Source organism: Anomaloglossus baeobatrachus, chromosome 2 (genome assembly GCF_048569485.1).
Source record: "Anomaloglossus baeobatrachus isolate aAnoBae1 chromosome 2, aAnoBae1.hap1, whole genome shotgun sequence".
Classification (NCBI taxonomy): Eukaryota; Metazoa; Chordata; class Amphibia; order Anura; family Aromobatidae; genus Anomaloglossus; species Anomaloglossus baeobatrachus.
Window position 1 is genome coordinate 3,908,450 of NC_134354.1, and position 16,738 is coordinate 3,925,187.

The 16,738-nt window shown below is 48.0% G+C and overlaps 1 protein-coding gene across 2 annotated transcripts in view; it reads left to right on the plus strand.

Moving 5' to 3' along the window:
- The window catches only part of LOC142280557 (Fc receptor-like protein 5), a 283,892-nt gene that overhangs the window by 67,140 nt on the left and 200,014 nt on the right, over positions 1-16,738 (plus strand). For both annotated transcript variants that reach the window (XM_075332750.1, XM_075332753.1), the window contains exon 3: positions 6,897-7,166. In XM_075332750.1, the coding sequence (XP_075188865.1) occupies positions 6,897-7,166 (270 nt within the window). The remainder of the gene's footprint in view (positions 1-6,896; positions 7,167-16,738) is intronic.

Here is a 16,738-nt window from a genome sequence, read left to right on the forward strand (position 1 = left end):
CTAATGCTAGAGACAGAGGACAAGGGATGAGGGATAGTGCAATGACAAAATCGATTGGGTGGGGGGGGTGTAAGGACTCAGAATAAGAGGGGGCAGCATTGGGAGCTCATTGTGAAGAAGGGGCAGCATGTGTGGGATCAGTATGGAGTGGAGCAATGTAGGGGAGTCAATATCAAGAGTGGGGTAGTGTGTGTGGGGGGGGGGGTCTCAGCATAAGCGTTAGTGTGGTGGTCTTAGCATGAGTGGGGCAACATGAAGGTCTCATTATGGAAAAGAGGAAGGCAGCATTAGGAGCTCATGGAGAGGGACAGCATGCATGGGACATTGTGAGAAGGGGGCAGCATGCATGGGACACTGAGGAGGGGGCAGCATGCATGAGACATTGTGAGGAGGGGGCAGCATGCATGGGACATTGTGAGAAGGGGGCAGCATGCATGGGACACTGAGGAGGGGGCAGCATGCATGAGACATTGTGAGGAGGGAGCAGCATGCATGGGACATTGTGAGGAAGGAGCAGCATGCATGGGACATTGTGAGGCGGGAGCAGCATACATGAGACATTGTGAGGAGGGGGCAGCATGCATGAGACATTGTGAGGAGGGAGCAGCATTCATGGGACATTGTGAGGAGGGAGCAGCATGCATGGGACATTGTGAGGAGGGAGCAGCATGCATGGGACATTGTGAGGAGGGGCAGCATGCATGGGACATTGTGAGGAGGGGCAGCATGCATGAGACATTGTGAGGAGGGAGCAGCATTCATGGGACATTGTGAGGAGGGAGCAGCATGCATGGGACATTGTGAGGAGGGGCAGCATGCATGGGACATTGTGAGGAGGGAGCAGCATTCATGGGACATTGTGAGGAGGGAGCAGCATGCATGGGACATTGTGAGGAGGGAGCAGCATGCATGGGACATTGTGAGGAGGGGCAGCATGCATGAGACATTGTGAGGAGGGAGCAGCATTCATGGGACATTGTGAGGAGGGAGCAGCATGCATGGGACATTGTGAGGAGGGGCAGCATGCATGGGACATTGTGAGGAGGGAGCAGCATGCATGGGACATTGTGAAGAGGGGGCAGCATGCATGGGACATTGTGAGGAGAGAGCAGCATGCATGGGACATTGTGAGGAGGGGGCAGCATGCATGGGACATTGTGAGGAGGGGGCAGCATGCCAGGGACATTGTGAGGAGGGGGCAGCATGCAAGGGACATTGTGAGGAGGGGGCAGCATGCATGGGACATTGTGAGGAGGGGGCAGCATTCATGGGACATTGTGAGGAGGGGGCAGCATTCATGGGACATTGTGAGGAGGGGGCAGCATGCATGGGACATTGTGAGGAGGGGGCAGCAAGCATGGGACATTGTGAGGAGGGAGCAGCATGCATGGGACATTGTGACGAGGGAGCAGCATGCATGGGACATTGTGAGGAGGGGGCAGCATGCATGGGACATTGTGAGGAGGGGGCAGCATGCATGGGACATTGTGAGGAGGGGGCAGCATGCATGGGACATTGTCCTCACATCATGCTGCTCCCTCCTCACAATGTACAGATCATATTTCATAATCGAGGAAGGTGTGGTGCATATACAGTAGTTTATAAGGGAGGGCAGTGTGGTGTTTATTAGGGGCAGTGTCACAGTCACAGTATATAAGTGGGGACGGTGTGGTGGGAATATTTTATACTCATGCTATGTTTTGATGTGCCTGTGGTGATTCCCATTGGGGGGCGGGGTTCGTTTCTTATTGATACTTTTTAAAGTGTGCTACAGAGTAGATCTGCCTTAAACAGATGTCGTGTGCGAAAACTCAGTTTTACGTTGTCACTAAGGGGCGCGACCACTTAAAGTGCCTAGGGCAGCATGAAGGCAAAATACAGCCCTGGTGAGCGGGGTGTATGTATAGTGTAGGGTGTAATGAGCGGGGTGTAGGGTGTAATGAGCGGGGTGTATGTGTAGTGTAGGGTGTAATGAGCGGGGTGTACGTGTAGTGTAGGGTGTAATGAGCGGGGTGTACGTGTAGTGTAGTGTGTAATGAGCGGGGTGTACGTGTAGTGTAGGGTGTAATGAGCGGGGTGTACGTGTAGTGTAGGGTGTAATGAGCGGGGTGTACGTGTAGTGTAGGGTGTAATGAGCGGGGTGTACGTATAGTGTAGGGTGTAATGAGCGGGGTGTACGTGTAGTGTAGCGTGTAATGAGCGGGGTGTACGTGTAGTATAGGGTGTAGTGAGCGGGGTGTACGTGTAGTATAGGGTGTAATGAGCGGGGTGTATGTGTAGTGTAGGGTGTAATGAGCGGCGTGTATGTGTAGTGTAGGGTGTAATGAGCAGGATGTACGTGTAGTGTACGGTGTAATGAGCGGGGTGTACGTGTAGTGTAGGGTGTAATGAGCGGGGTGTACGTGTAGTGTAGGGTGTAATGAGCGGGGTGTACGTGTAGTGTAGGGTGTAATGAGCGGCGTGTACGTGTAGTGTAGGGTGTAATGAGCGGGGTGTACGTGTAGTGTAGGGTGTAATGAGCGGGGTGTACGTGTAGTGTAGGGTGTAATGAGCGGGGTGTACGTGTAGTGTAGGGTGTAATGAGCGGGGTGTACGTGTAGTGTAGGGTGTAATGAGCGGGGTGTACGTGTAGTGTAGGGTGTAATGAGCGGGGTGTACGTGTAGTGTAGGGTGTAATGAGTGGGGTGTACGTGTAGTGTAGGGTGTAATGAGCGGGGTGTACGTGTAGTGTAGGGTGTAATGAGCGGGGTGTACGTGTAGTGTAGGGTGTAATGAGCGGGGTGTACGTGTAGTGTAGGGTGTAATGAGCGGGGTGTACGTGTAGTGTAGGGTGTAATGAGCGGGGTGTACGTGTAGTGTAGGGTGTAATGAGCGGTGTATACGTGTAGTGTAGATTGTAATGAGCGCGTGTACGTGTAGTGTAGGGTGTAATGAGCGGTGTATACGTGTAGTGTAGATTGTAATGAGCGGGTGTACGTGTAGTGTAGGGTGTAATGAGCGGGGTGTACGTATAATGTAGGGTGTAATGAGCGGGGTGTATGTGTAGTGTAGGGTATAATGAGCGGGGTGTATGTGTAGTATAGTGTGTAATGAGCGGGGTGTACGTGTAGTATAGTGTGTAATGAGCGGGGTGTACGTGTAGTGTAGGGTGTAATGAGCGGGGTGTACGTGTAGTGTAGGGTGTAATGAGCGGGGTGTATGTATAGAGTAGGGTGTAATGAGCGGGGTGTATGTATAGAGTAGGGTGTAATGAGCGGGGTGTATGTATAGTGTAGGGTGTAATGAGCGGGGTGTACGTGTAGTGTAGTGTGTAATGAGCGGGGTGTATGTGTAGTGTAGGGTGTAATGAGCGGGGTGTACGTGTAGTGTAGGGTGTAATGAGCGAGGTGTATGTGTAGTGTAGGGTGTAATGAGCGGGGTGTACGTGTAGTGTAGGGTGTAATGAGTGGGGTGTACGTGTAGTGTAGGGTGTAATGAGCGGGGTGTACGTGTAGTGTAGGGTGTAATGAGCGGGGTGTACGTGTAGTGTAGGGTGTAATGAGCGGGGTGTACGTGTAGTGTAGGGTGTAATGAGCGGGGTGTACGTGTAGTGTAGGGTGTAATGAGCGGTGTATACGTGTAGTGTAGATTGTAATGAGCGGGTGTACGTGTAGTGTAGGGTGTAATGAGCGGGGTGTACGTGTAGTGTAGGGTGTAATGAGCGGGGTGTACGTGTAGTGTAGATTGTAATGAGCGGGTGTACGTGTAGTGTAGGGTGTAATGAGCGGTGTATACGTGTAGTGTAGATTGTAATGAGCGGGTGTACGTGTAGTGTAGGGTGTAATGAGCGGGGTGTATGTGTAGTGTAGGGTGTAATGAGCGGGGTGTACGTATAATGTAGGGTGTAATGAGCGGGGTGTATGTGTAGTGTAGGGTGTAATGAGCGGGGTGTATGTGTAGTATAGTGTGTAATGAGCGGGGTGTACGTGTAGTGTAGGGTGTAATGAGCGAGGTGTACGTGTAGTGTAGGGTGTAATGAGCGGGGTGTACGTGTAGTGTAGGGTGTAATGAGCGGGGTGTATGTATAGAGTAGGGTGTAATGAGCGGGGTGTATGTATAGAGTAGGGTGTAATGAGCGGGGTGTATGTATAGTGTAGGGTGTAATGAGCGGGGTGTACGTGTAGTGTAGTGTGTAATGAGCGGGGTGTATGTGTAGTGTAGGGTGTAATGAGCGGGGTGTATGTATAGAGTAGGGTGTAATGAGCGGGGTGTATGTGTAGTGTAGGGTGTAATGAGCGGGGTGTACGTGTAGTGTAGGGTGTAATGAGCGAGGTGTACGTGTAGTGTAGGGTGTAATGAGCGGGGTGTACGTGTAGTGTAGGGTGTAATGAGCGGGGTGTATGTATAGAGTAGGGTGTAATGAGCGGGGTGTATGTATAGAGTAGGGTGTAATGAGCGGGGTGTATGTATAGTGTAGGGTGTAATGAGCGGGGTGTACGTGTAGTGTAGTGTGTAATGAGCGGGGTGTACGTGTAGTGTAGGGTGTAATGAGCGGGGTGTACAGTTAGGTCCAGAAATATTTGGACAGTGACACAAGTTTTGTTATTTTAGCTGTTTACAAAAACATGTTCAGAAATACAATTATATATATAATAAGGGCTGAAAGTGCACACTCCCAGCTGCAATATGAGAGTTTTCACATCCAAATCGGAGAAAGGGTTTAGGAATCATAGCTCTGTAATGCATAGCCTCCTCCTCTTTTTAAAGGGACCAAAAGTAATTGGACAAGGGCCTCTAAGGGCTGCAATTAACTCTGAAGGCGTCTCCCTCGTTAACCTGTAATCAATGAAGTAGTTAAAAGGTCTGGGGTTGATTACAGGTGTGTGGTTTTGCATTTGGAAGCTGTTGCTGTGACCAGACAACATGCGGTCTAAGGAACTCTCGATTGAGGTGAAGCAGAACATCCTGAGGCTGAAAAAAAAGAAAAAATCCATCAGAGAGATAGCAGACATGCTTGGAGTAGCAAAATCAAAAGTCGGGTTCATTCTGAGAAAAAAGGAATTGACTGGTGAGCTTGGGAACTCAAAAAGGCCTGGACGTCCACGGATGACAACAGTGGTGGATGATCGCCGCATACTTTCTTTGGTGAAGAAGAACCCGTTCACAACATCAACTGAAGTCCAGAACACTCTCAGTGAAGTAGGTGTATCTGTCTCTAAGTCACCAGTAAAGAGAAGACTCCATGAAAGTAAATACAAAGGGTTCACATCTAGATGCAAACCATTCATCAATTCCAAAAATAGACAGGCCAGAGTTACATTTGCTGAAAAACACCTCATGAAGCCATCACAGTTCTGGAAAAGTATTCTATGGACAGATGAGACAAAGATCAACCTGTACCAGAATGATGGGAAGAAAAAAGTGTGGAGAAGAAAGGGAACGGCACATGATCCAAGGCACACCACATCCTCTGTAAAACATGGTGGAGGCAACGTGATGGCATGGGCATGCATGGCTTTCAATGGCACTGGGTCACTTGTGTTTATTGATGACATAACAGCAGACAAGAGTAGCCGGATGAATTCTGAAGTGTACCGGGATATACTTTCAGCCCAGATTCAGCCAAATGCCGCAAACTTGATCGGACGGCGCTTCATAGTACAGATGGACAATGACCCCAAGCATACAGCCAAAGCTATCCAGGAGTTCATGAGTGCAAAAAAGTGGAACCTTCTGCAATGGCCAAGTCAATCACCAGATCTTAACCCAATTGAGCATGCATTTCACTTGCTCAAATCCAGACTTAATACGGAAAGACCCACAAACAAGCAAGACCTGAAGGCTGCAGCTGTAAAGGCCTGGCAAAGCATTAAGAAGGAGGAAACCCAGCGTTTGGTGATGTCCATGGGTTCCAGACTTAAGGCAGTGATTGCCTCCAAAGGATTCGCAACAAAATATTCAAAAAAAAAATATTTTGTTTGGGTTTGGTTTATTTGTCCAATTACTTTTGACCTCCTAAAATGTGGAGTGTTTGTAAAGAAATGTGACAATTCCTACAATTTCTATCAGATATTTTTGTTCAAACCTTCAAATTAAACGTTACAATCTGCACTTGAATTCTGTTGTAGAGGTTTCATTTCAAATCCAATGTGGTGGTATGCAGAGCCCAACTCGCGAAAATTGTGCCACTGTCCAAAGATTTCTGGACCTAACTGTATGTGTAGTGTAGGGTGTAATGAGCGGGGTGTACGTGTAGTGTAGGGTGTAATGAGTGGGGTGTACGTGTAGTGTAGGGTGTAATGAGCAGGGTGTATGTGTAGTGTAGGGTGTAATGAGCGGGGTGTACGTGTAGTGTAGGGTGTAATGAGCGGGGTGTATGTGTAGTGTAGGGTGTAATGAGCGGGGTGTACGTGTAGAGTAGGGTGTAATGAGCGGGGTGTACGTGTAGTGTAAAGTGTAATGAGCGGAGTGTATGTGTAGTGTAGGGTGTAATGAGCGGGGTGTGTGTGTAGTGTAGGGTGTAATGAGCGGGGTGTACGTGTAGAGTAGGGTGTAATGAGCGGGGTGTACGTGTAGTGTAAAGTGTAATGAGCGGGGTGTGGTACGGCATTGGGTAGACGCTCTTACCCATATTTACACCAATCATCTTCTGTGGACTCATTTTACACATTGTGGGTCCACCCCTGCTCCTTTCATCATCCACCGTTCCCTGATACATGCGGTGTGTCCATCGTTGCTCAGTTCCTAATGGGCAGTTGTCTTATGCACGCGGTATGCTCATCCCTGTTCCCATCATCCTCTCTGGTCACCTCGTGCTCACGGTATGTTCTCACATGATGGTGGAGGAGGTGTGAGGCTCTTTGATTGCTCATATTCTGTCCCGTGTGTTCATCCATTTTTATGTTTTCTTTCCCCAGTCCCGGTATCGGAGCCTCTCCTGAATGTCTCGTGTCTTCTGGACGGTCGTGCTGATATCATCTGCGGGATCGATTCTGGGGATGATCCTTTGTTTTCCATTTTTGTAAATGGCCGTTCATTGCTGGAGAACTGTTCCTCATCCAGGACTGTGGGGGAAGCCAGTGAGGGTAATGTCTCCACGACCTCACCCGGACCCTGGAATATTACGTGTTCTGTCAGAAACGGGGTCAGTGACAGCGAGACCAGGAAATCTGAGGTGAAATGTGCAGGTGAGTTCTGCTCCTGCTGCTGGTTAATGATTGTATAGGAAAACACAGTACTCAGTCATGTGAAGAGTCAGGTAACGCAAGGCGAGCGCTTGTCAGGGGGTCCTTCTCCAATATCACACAATCAACAGAGCGAGAGATGAATGAACAATCCAAAGATCCTTTATTCCAAGCAAAATCAGACGGTCCATAACATAATCCACCATACAGAGGGTAAAAATAGTCCAGAATCACGAATTTAGTCCAGTAAGCGATAAGTGTTCAGGTCTCTCTGGGGAACCGCAGCTTCTCCGCCCTCAGAGGATGAATCTATCTGCTTCTCTCTTGAAGTTCTCAAACAGATTGAATAATCTCCCAGGTAAGCAGAGAGTTTGGTGGATGCCAGGCCCCCCTCTCTCACACCTATGGACAAAAGCCCTGCAGGGGGTGATTACCTGCAATGTGTGTACAAGGAATACACAGAATGGACAGAGCACCACGCCTAAAATACAAACCTACACAAAATTATACACAATTCCCCATATTCCACCATCACAACCTCTCCCTCCTTCTTAATAAGCGAGTGCACGACGAGGTCTACACAGACCTCTGGCCACCTCACTTAAGTCCATGTTGCTCAGCTGTGGATAGTCCCTTGTACAGCGGTAACATTGTAAGGACAGGCTTCCCTTTGTGTCCTCCTTCCCTCAAACTGTGCTTCCTGCACCCACAAATCGGCATTGTAGATCTCCCACATCATTTCCTAGGAGGATATCTGCCGGCAGCCGCTCATCACCCCAACCACACATTGCTTCACCCCAAAGCCAAAGTCCAGATCTACAGTTGCCTTTGGGATATTCTTCCTTTGTCTTCCAGCCAATTCAATAACAATCCCTGGTCCATGATGTATCGCCTCTGGCCGCACCACCCGAGGATCAGCTATTGTGAGAAATGCCCCAGAGTCACAAAATCCAATGACTCTGTCATTGGGTTATCATTATCTCTATTATTGCTTTTGTATAAATATACGTTCATCAAATCCACGTGGCACTTTCCCCTGACAAAGCTGTCCATCAGTGATACGCATGGGGTCTCCTTAAATCAGCGGTCACATGACCGCATTGGTTGAAATTGCAGGACCTGCCAGGACTGTTCAGGCAATAGTGGCCGCATATTGGCGCATGCGCACCGCACAACTGCCACCCCATGCACATCCCCCGGCCATCAAGGAGAGCGGAGAGTCATCCACCACCCACGGGCTACCATGGGAACGCAGACACTTAGCGAGCTCCATAAGAGATGCCGAGGGAAGCACAGAGGGAGGGGTGCGGCTGGATACAGGCGCACAGCGGATCACCAAGGCTGAATATAAATTATATTAACCCCTTACAACACTGCTGAAATGAGTACAACATAGATCATAAGTGCATTTAAAGTGACAGTACAATAATATTACATAGCATAAATAATTTATCACAAATAAAAAAATAAATATAAAATGTCCATAAGGCCCCCTTCACACGTCCGTGAAACACGTGCGTGTTTGGCCCGTTTCCATATCTACCGGAAACACGGCCAAACGTGCACCAATGTTAATCTATGTTTGAGGTCACACATGCGTTATTTCATAGTGTCCGTGTCCGTGATCCGTATGTGTTTCCGTTTTGCACGGAAGCATGTCCGTTTTCTGCACGGAACACGCACAGACGGACACCATGAAAGTCAATGGGTCTGTGCGCACAATACGTGACATGGATGCATCTCTGTATGCTCCGTGTACGTTTTGTGCTTTTTTCTAGCGATGTCGGTCATTCTTTCATTTCCTGTCTATGTCGGTCAATCTCCCTCAGTCCATCGGTCGGTCCCTCAGTCTGTCTGTCGGTCTCTCTCTGTCTTGTCTGTCCCTCTAGCTGTCTGTCTGTCGGTCAGTCTCCCCCCCCCCCCCCCCTCTCTCTCATACTTACCGTTCCCCGATCACCGGCGCGGCGCTGCACGGCTGTTCTCTAAACTCCGGCGGCTTTTCCTCTTTTGAAAAAGGCGGCCGCTCATTAAACAATCTCGTATTCTCTGCTTTCCCCGCCCACCGGCGCCTATGATTGGTTGCAGTGAGACACCTGTCAATCAGCGTTGTGGCGTGTCTAACTGCAACCAATCACAGCCGCCGGGGGGCGGGACTATACTGTGCAGTTAAAAAAAAAAAATAATTAAAAAAAACGACGTGCGGTCCCCCCCATTTTGATACCAGCCAGGGTAAAGTCACACGGCTGAAGGCTGGTATTCTCAGGATGGGGAGCTCCACGTTATGGGGAGCCCCCCAACCTAACAATATCAGCCAGCAGCCGCCCAGAATGGCCGCATCCATTGATGAGACAGTTCTGGGACTCTACCCGGCTCTTCCCGATTGGCCCTGGTGCGTTGGCAATCGGGGTAATAAGGAGTTAATGGCAGCCCATAGCTGCCACTAAATCCTAGATTAATCATGTCAGGCGTCTCCCCGAGATATCTTCCATGATTAAGCTGTAGGTTACAGTTAAAAAACAGACACACCCGAAAAATCCTTTATTAAAAATAAAAAACACTAACAAATACCCTCATCACCAATTTATTAACCCCAACAAAGCCCTCCATGTCTGGCGTAATCCACGGACCTCCAGCGTCGCTTCCAGCTCTGCTACATGAAGGTGACAGGAGCAGCAGAATACACCACCGCTGCTGTCAGCTCTACGCAGCAACTGAGGTGAGTAGCGCGATCAGCTGAGCTGTCACTGAGGTTAATCGTGGCCACCACTGGATCCAGCTGATCGTGCTACTCACCTCAGTTGCTGCGTGGAGGTGTCAGGAGCGGCGGTGTATTCTGCTGCTCCTGTCACCTTCATGCAGCAGAGCTGGATGCGACGCTGCAGGTCCGTGGATTACCCCGGACATGGAGGGCTTTGTTGGGGTTAATAAATTGTTGACGAGGGAATTTGTTAGTGTTTTTTATTTCTAATAAATGATTTTTTCAGTTGTGTGTGTTTTATTTACTGTAACTTACAGATTAATCATGGAAGGTATCTCAAGGAGACGCCTGACATGATTAATCTAGGATTTAGTGGCAGCTATGGGCTGCCAATAACTCCTTATTACCCCGATTTGCCAACGCACCAGGGCAAATCGGGAAGAGCCGGGTACAGCCCCAGAACAGTCGCATCTAATGGATGCGGCCATTCTGGGCGGCTGCTGGCTGATATTGTTAGGCTGGGGGGGCTCCCCATAACGTGGAGCTCCCCATCCTGAGAATACCAGCCTTCAGCCGTGTGACTTTACCCTGGCTGGAATCAAAAGGGGGGGGACCGCACATCGATTTTTTTTTTTTTTTAATTATTTTTTTTTAACTGCACAGTATAGTACCGCCCCCCGGCGGCTGTGATTGGTTGCAGTTAGACACGCCACCACGGTGATTGACAGGTGTCTCACTGCAACCAATCATAGGTGCCGGTGGGCGGGGAAAGCAGGGAATACGAGATTGTTTAATGAGCGGCCGGCTTTTTCAAAAGAGGAAAAGCCGCCGGAGTTTAGAGAACAGCCGTGCAGCGCCGCGCCGGTGATCGGGGAACGTTAAGTATGAGAGAGGGGTACTCCATTCAGTCACTCTGGGGATTAGCGGTCGCCGGTGAGTCCTTCACGGGTGATCGCTAATCAGTACGCGACACAGATAGAGCCGCGGTATGACAATGAAGTCAGGTGAAGTTCACCCCAGTTCATTCTCTACATGCGACTCTGTCTGCTGTCAGCGGGTATGTATCTAAGACATTGTGCATCACAAACACGCATAAATTCACACGGACAACACATACACGTCAGTTATTTCTCTCACGCATAAACGGACAACCAACACGCACACACGGCTAGCATACGGCATTCACACAGATGGCACACGGACACAAAAAAAAGGACACAAAAACGGAAAACGGACCCGAAAAATGGGCGTAACACACGTGCATGTTTTTTCACGGACGTGTGAAGGGGGCCTAAGCTGTAGTACAGAATTATGCAGTGTCCATATAAGTGATTTAAAATAGATGTCTTGTGATGATAATTCAGGCAGAATCCCAATCACAGATATCGTTCAGGGTCGACTGCGGGTCATAGAGGATGACTGCATAAATATGATATACCACAGAGGGAAAGGAAAAAGAGAAAAATAGAAAAACATTTTTTTTGAAGATAAAAGGTATTAAAAAACTAAAAAGAATAAAATACATCACATGGTATCACAAAGCAGGAATACATTGTACCTAAGGACTTCAAAGAAATGGGACAAAACTTAAGGATTCATTCAATCCTCTTGGGACTATAGTATCCAAAACGCTTATCCACTTAACCTCTCGCTGTGCCAGTAGCTTATGTATGTCCCCACCACAAATCCCGCATGTGTCGCGAGCGGAGGAGGGGACGCTGTGCTCACCCACTGCTCGGGTCCGGCTGCTGCTGCTGCTGCTCGGTGGTGGCTCGAGCGGTGGGCCGGATCCCGGGGACTCGAGCGGAGTTCCTCGCCCGTGAGTGAAAAGGGGATTGTTTTTGGGGATTGATTGTCCGTGACGCCACCCACGGTTGTGGTGATATTGGTGACACCACCACTGCTCTGGACGGGGATCCTGGGAGCGATGACAGGGAGCAGCTTTGATGTTGGTTTTCTCCCCTCCGTGGGTAGGGGGATTGGTTGTCCCGGGGCCTGGTGAGGGAGGTAGGGATGGATGACAGGCGGGTTACGGGGCCTGGTGAGGTGCAGGGTCGCAGGGGCAGCGCGGTGCCGCACGGCACGTTGGTACTAACTCAGCCAGTAATTTACACAGTCTCTGGTCAAACAAATGGCTGGATGGACGGGTCCCACAGGCGACTGCGGTGTTTTTCCCCTGACCCCAGGTTGGTAGTGTAAGTCCTTTCCTGCACCTTTGTGTACGCTCTTCCTGCGCTCCGGTTGCCAGCTGGCTCCCCGGTTCGGTACCGGTGGGCCACCGCCCAGCCCCAGCTACCTACGGTTCCACCAAGACTGTCTTCTCGGCTCCTGCAGACGGCCACTACCGTCTGCCCCACTGGCTACACGAGGGACCTAGGCTCCAACCTAGGCCCCAGTCTGCGTCTGCCTCTCTGCAGACCTCCTCTCTCTTCCTCTGCCTGGACTTGTCTGCCCTTGTTTCCTGCCTCAGGCCAGCTAAACTCCTCGGTGGGCGTGCCCATCTGCCTGACTCCGCCCACCTGGTGTGTCTGTCTGAACCCGAGGAAGAAATCAGGTCTCACTGGGGATGACTGCTGTGAACTGCTGGGGGTGGGGGTGTGTGTGTGTGTGTTGTTACCTGTGGCCCCTGGCTTGTCCAGGGCGCCACACATGCACAATGTCTACTCCACAGACCACAAAGCATTTTGGATCACATCCGTGATACAGTTTATGGTGGGATGGTTTTTAATTCGGTGGTATCAGTCGCTGTCTTTGCCGCACCAATGTCCCTCACATGCTCTCTTACTCACACGCTTAGTTCTCTTGAAGTACGTCCTATGTAGATTTTTTGGCAACTACATTTTGCCAAATAAATCCCGTTAGTACTACTACAGGATATATATTCTCTGATTTCAAAAGTACGTGATTCATCACTATTATGAAATTCTGAACAGCGAGAGACATTGGTGCAGGAGAGACAACGACCACATGGGAACCAGCCCTTGAGGCGGCCCCTAGAGCCAAATAGGGTGGCACTTCTAGGTGGGACATAATGGCTCGCAACCAGAATATCTTTGAGATTCTTACATCTAGCTGTCATTAAAGGTGTCTCAGACAGATGGAGATTGAGGACCGGAGCAGAGCGTAAGACGGGCCAGTGTCTCCTAAAAATCTCTTGCGTTGAATGCCATTTATCTTTGACGGTACCAATAAAACGAATGCCTGGTTCTTCCTCTGAGGTTCTCACTGTGCTCTGTAACATCTGATCCCCTGGTGTGGATACAGCTCTCTTGTATGCTTTTTTTAATGCATCTTTGACCGTATCCTCTCTCTCTCTGTCTAATTCTAAGATCATCAGCCTGACGTTTAAACTTAGTTTCTGAGGAGCAGATCCGCCTCGCCCTGAGGTACTGACCTACTGGGATGGTGCGGACAGTGGAGTGGTTATGTGGTGATGTCACATGTAAAATGAATTTACTGATCCTGTTTGTAGAATATATTCATCTGTAGCATACGTCTTTGGTCCACGTCAATTCTAATATCCAAAAAATCCACTCCACTGTCACAGTAATCATAAGTAAGTTTAATATTATAATGGTTCTGATTGAGCCAGCCGATGAACTCCTCCAATTGCACAGATGTACCCTGCCAGATCACTAAAATGTAGTCTATGTACCTGACCCACAATTGCGCCTGGGATGTAGTCTAGACGCCCCTGTCACCAAACAAAGCCTTCCCAGTATCCCAAGAAGAGGTCTGCGTACAAGGGCGCACAAGCCGCACCCATCGCGGTTCCCCATTTCTGCTAATAAAAATTGTCTTTGAATACAAAAAGGTTATGGGTGAGAAAATATTCGGGAAGTTCAAGGACCAGCTCACAGATACACCCATCCCAGTTGCTCCCCATCAGGAAAAAGCGGACTGCTCTCAGACCGTCTTCATGACTAATGCAAGTATATAGGGACTCTCTGTCCGCCACCAAAAGGGTGTTGATATCCATATGGATCCCATCAATTCTATTTAAAACGTCAGTGGTACAGTTAGGTCCAGAAATATTTGGACAGTGACACAAGTTTTGTTATTTTAGCTGTTTACAAAAACATGTTCAGAAATACAATTCTATATATAATATGGGCTGAAAGTGCACACTCCCAGCTGCAATATGAGAGTTTTCACATCCAAATCGGAGAAAGGGTTTAGGAATCATAGCTCTGTAATGCATAGCCTCCTCTTTTTCAAGGGACCAAAAGTAATTGGACAAGGGACTCTAAGGGCTGCAATTAACTCTGAAGGCGTCTCCCTCGTTAACCTGTAATCAATGAAGTAGTTAAAAGGTCTGGGGTTGATTACAGGTGTGTGGTTTTGCATTTGGAAGCTGTTGCTGTGACCAGACAACATGCGGTCTAAGGAACTCTCAATTGAGGTGAAGCAGAACATCCTGAGGCTGAAAAAAAAAAAGAAAAAATCCATCAGAGAGATAGCAGACATGCTTGGAGTAGCAAAATCAACAGTCGGGTACATTCTGAGAAAAAAGGAATTGACTGGTGAGCTTGGGAACTCAAAATGGCCTGGGCGTCCACGGATGACAACAGTGGTGGATGATCGCCGCATACTTTCTTTGGTGAAGAAGAACCCGTTCACAACATCAACTGAAGTCCAGAACACTCTCAGTGAAGTAGGTGTATCTGTCTCTAAGTCACCAGTAAAGAGAAGACTCCATGAAAGTAAATACAAAGGGTTCACATCTAGATGCAAACCATTCATCAATTCCAAAAATAGACAGGCCAGAGTTACATTTGCTGAAAAACACCTCATGAAGCCAGCTCAGTTCTGGAAAAGTATTCTATGGACAGATGAGACAAAGATCAACCTGTACCAGAATAATGGGAAGAAAAAAGTTTGGAGAAGAAAGGGAACGGCACATGATCCAAGGCACACCACATCCTCTGTAAAACATGGTGGAGGCAACGTGATGGCATGGGCATGCATGGCTTTCAATGGCACTGGGTCACTTGTGTTTACTGATGACATAACAGCAGACAAGAGTAGCCGGATGAATTCTGAAGTGTACCGGGATATACTTTCAGCCCAGAATCAGCCAAATGCTGCAAAGTTGATCGGACGGCGCTTCATAGTACAGATGGACAATGACCCCAAGCATACAGCCAAAGCTACCCAGGAGTTCATGAGTGCAAAAAAGTGGAACATTCTGCAATGGCCAAGTCAATCACCAGATCTTAACCCAATTGAGCATGCATTTCACTTGCTCAAATCCAGACTTAAGACGGAAAGACCCACAAACAAGCAAGACCTGAAGGCTGAGGCTGTAAAGGCCTGGCAACGCATTAAGAAGGAGGAAACCCAGCGTTTGGTGATGTCCATGGGTTCCAGACTTAAGGCAGTGATTGCCTCCAAAGGATTCGCAACAAAATATTGAAAATAAAAATATTTTGTTTGGGTTTGGTTTTTGTCCAATTACTTTTGACCTCCTAAAATGTGGAGTGTTTGTAAAGAAATGTGACAATTCCTACAATTTCTATCAGATATTTTTGTTCAAATCTTCAAATTAAACGTTACAATCTGCACTTGAATTCTATTGTAGAGATTTCATTTCAAATCCAATGTGGTGGCATGCAGAGCCCAACTCGCCAAAATTGTGTCACTGTCCAAAGATTTCTGGACCTAACTGTATCTCTGACATAAGATGGAAGAGTTTCCACTAGAGATCTAAGATAATGATCTATAAATCTACACACCGGGTTACATAAACCATCCAGTCCTGAAACTATGGGTCTACCCGGAGGATTGATTGGATCCTTATGGAGCTTGGGCAAGAGGTACAAAGTCGGTATCTTGGGGTACTTGACCATCAAAAACCTGCTTGGTAATTATACCTTGGTCCAAGGCGTCATTAAGTATAAAGATAGAGTAGAGCAGAGAACGATACCAGTGGACTACCAGGTAATGTTTCATAGGTATCTCTCTCTCAACTGACGATGGGCCTCTTTCTCACATTAGTCAATTGGACATTGCCCCCCTTGTCCACTACCTTAAAGACAACATCATCCATCTCTTTTAATTCTTGTAATGCCCTTCTTTGTGTCACAGAAAGCTTATTACACCTGCGGCGGGTGGATATCTTCCTCAAATCCGCTGTTCCATGTTTGGTGAAGATCTCCACCACTGGGTACAAAGACAAAGAGGGCAATGTCATGGATTTAGGCATTGTTGTTTTGGGAAACCCACCTTCATCAAGATGTTCTTCTAATACCTGGATCACCCTCTGCTCAGCCATACCTTCTGAGATCTCTGCTGGCCGTTGCGAGTGTAACTTTTTTAAAGATTAGCTTTCGAGAGAACAAGTGGACATCTTTCAGAGCTGAAAAATAATTAAAATAATTCATTGGTGAGAACGTTAAGCCCTTACTCAATACCTCCACCTGTGCTTCTGTAAGAAGATGTTCAGATAAATTGATTACCTGGAGACCATTTTTATTTTTAGCATCTTTGTTAAGGTGCACACCCCTCTTTTTTTGGTGGGCAAAATCTATTGTTCCATTGAGAATAGGAATGGTCACCTTGTTTCTGACTCCAGCTCTGTCTGTCTCCACCAGAGATAGTCTCCTACCCCGGATGTATTGGAGGTCATTGACCCTGACCTAGATCATAATTTAGTTGGTGTACGTAAGTAGGGATATGCCCGCTCTGCGTCATTTCTCCATCTATACATTTTGTTATCTTGTTTGTCCCTTAGATCTCTTTGTAATTTTTTAAGTTTCATATCTTGGAGTTCTTTTACCCAGCATTCCAGCTCAGCATCTACATCCTCATTAAGTTTTTTAAGACCTCTAGAACAGGTGTTCGCTAATTCCTCCCATCTATTTTTAAACAGATCATC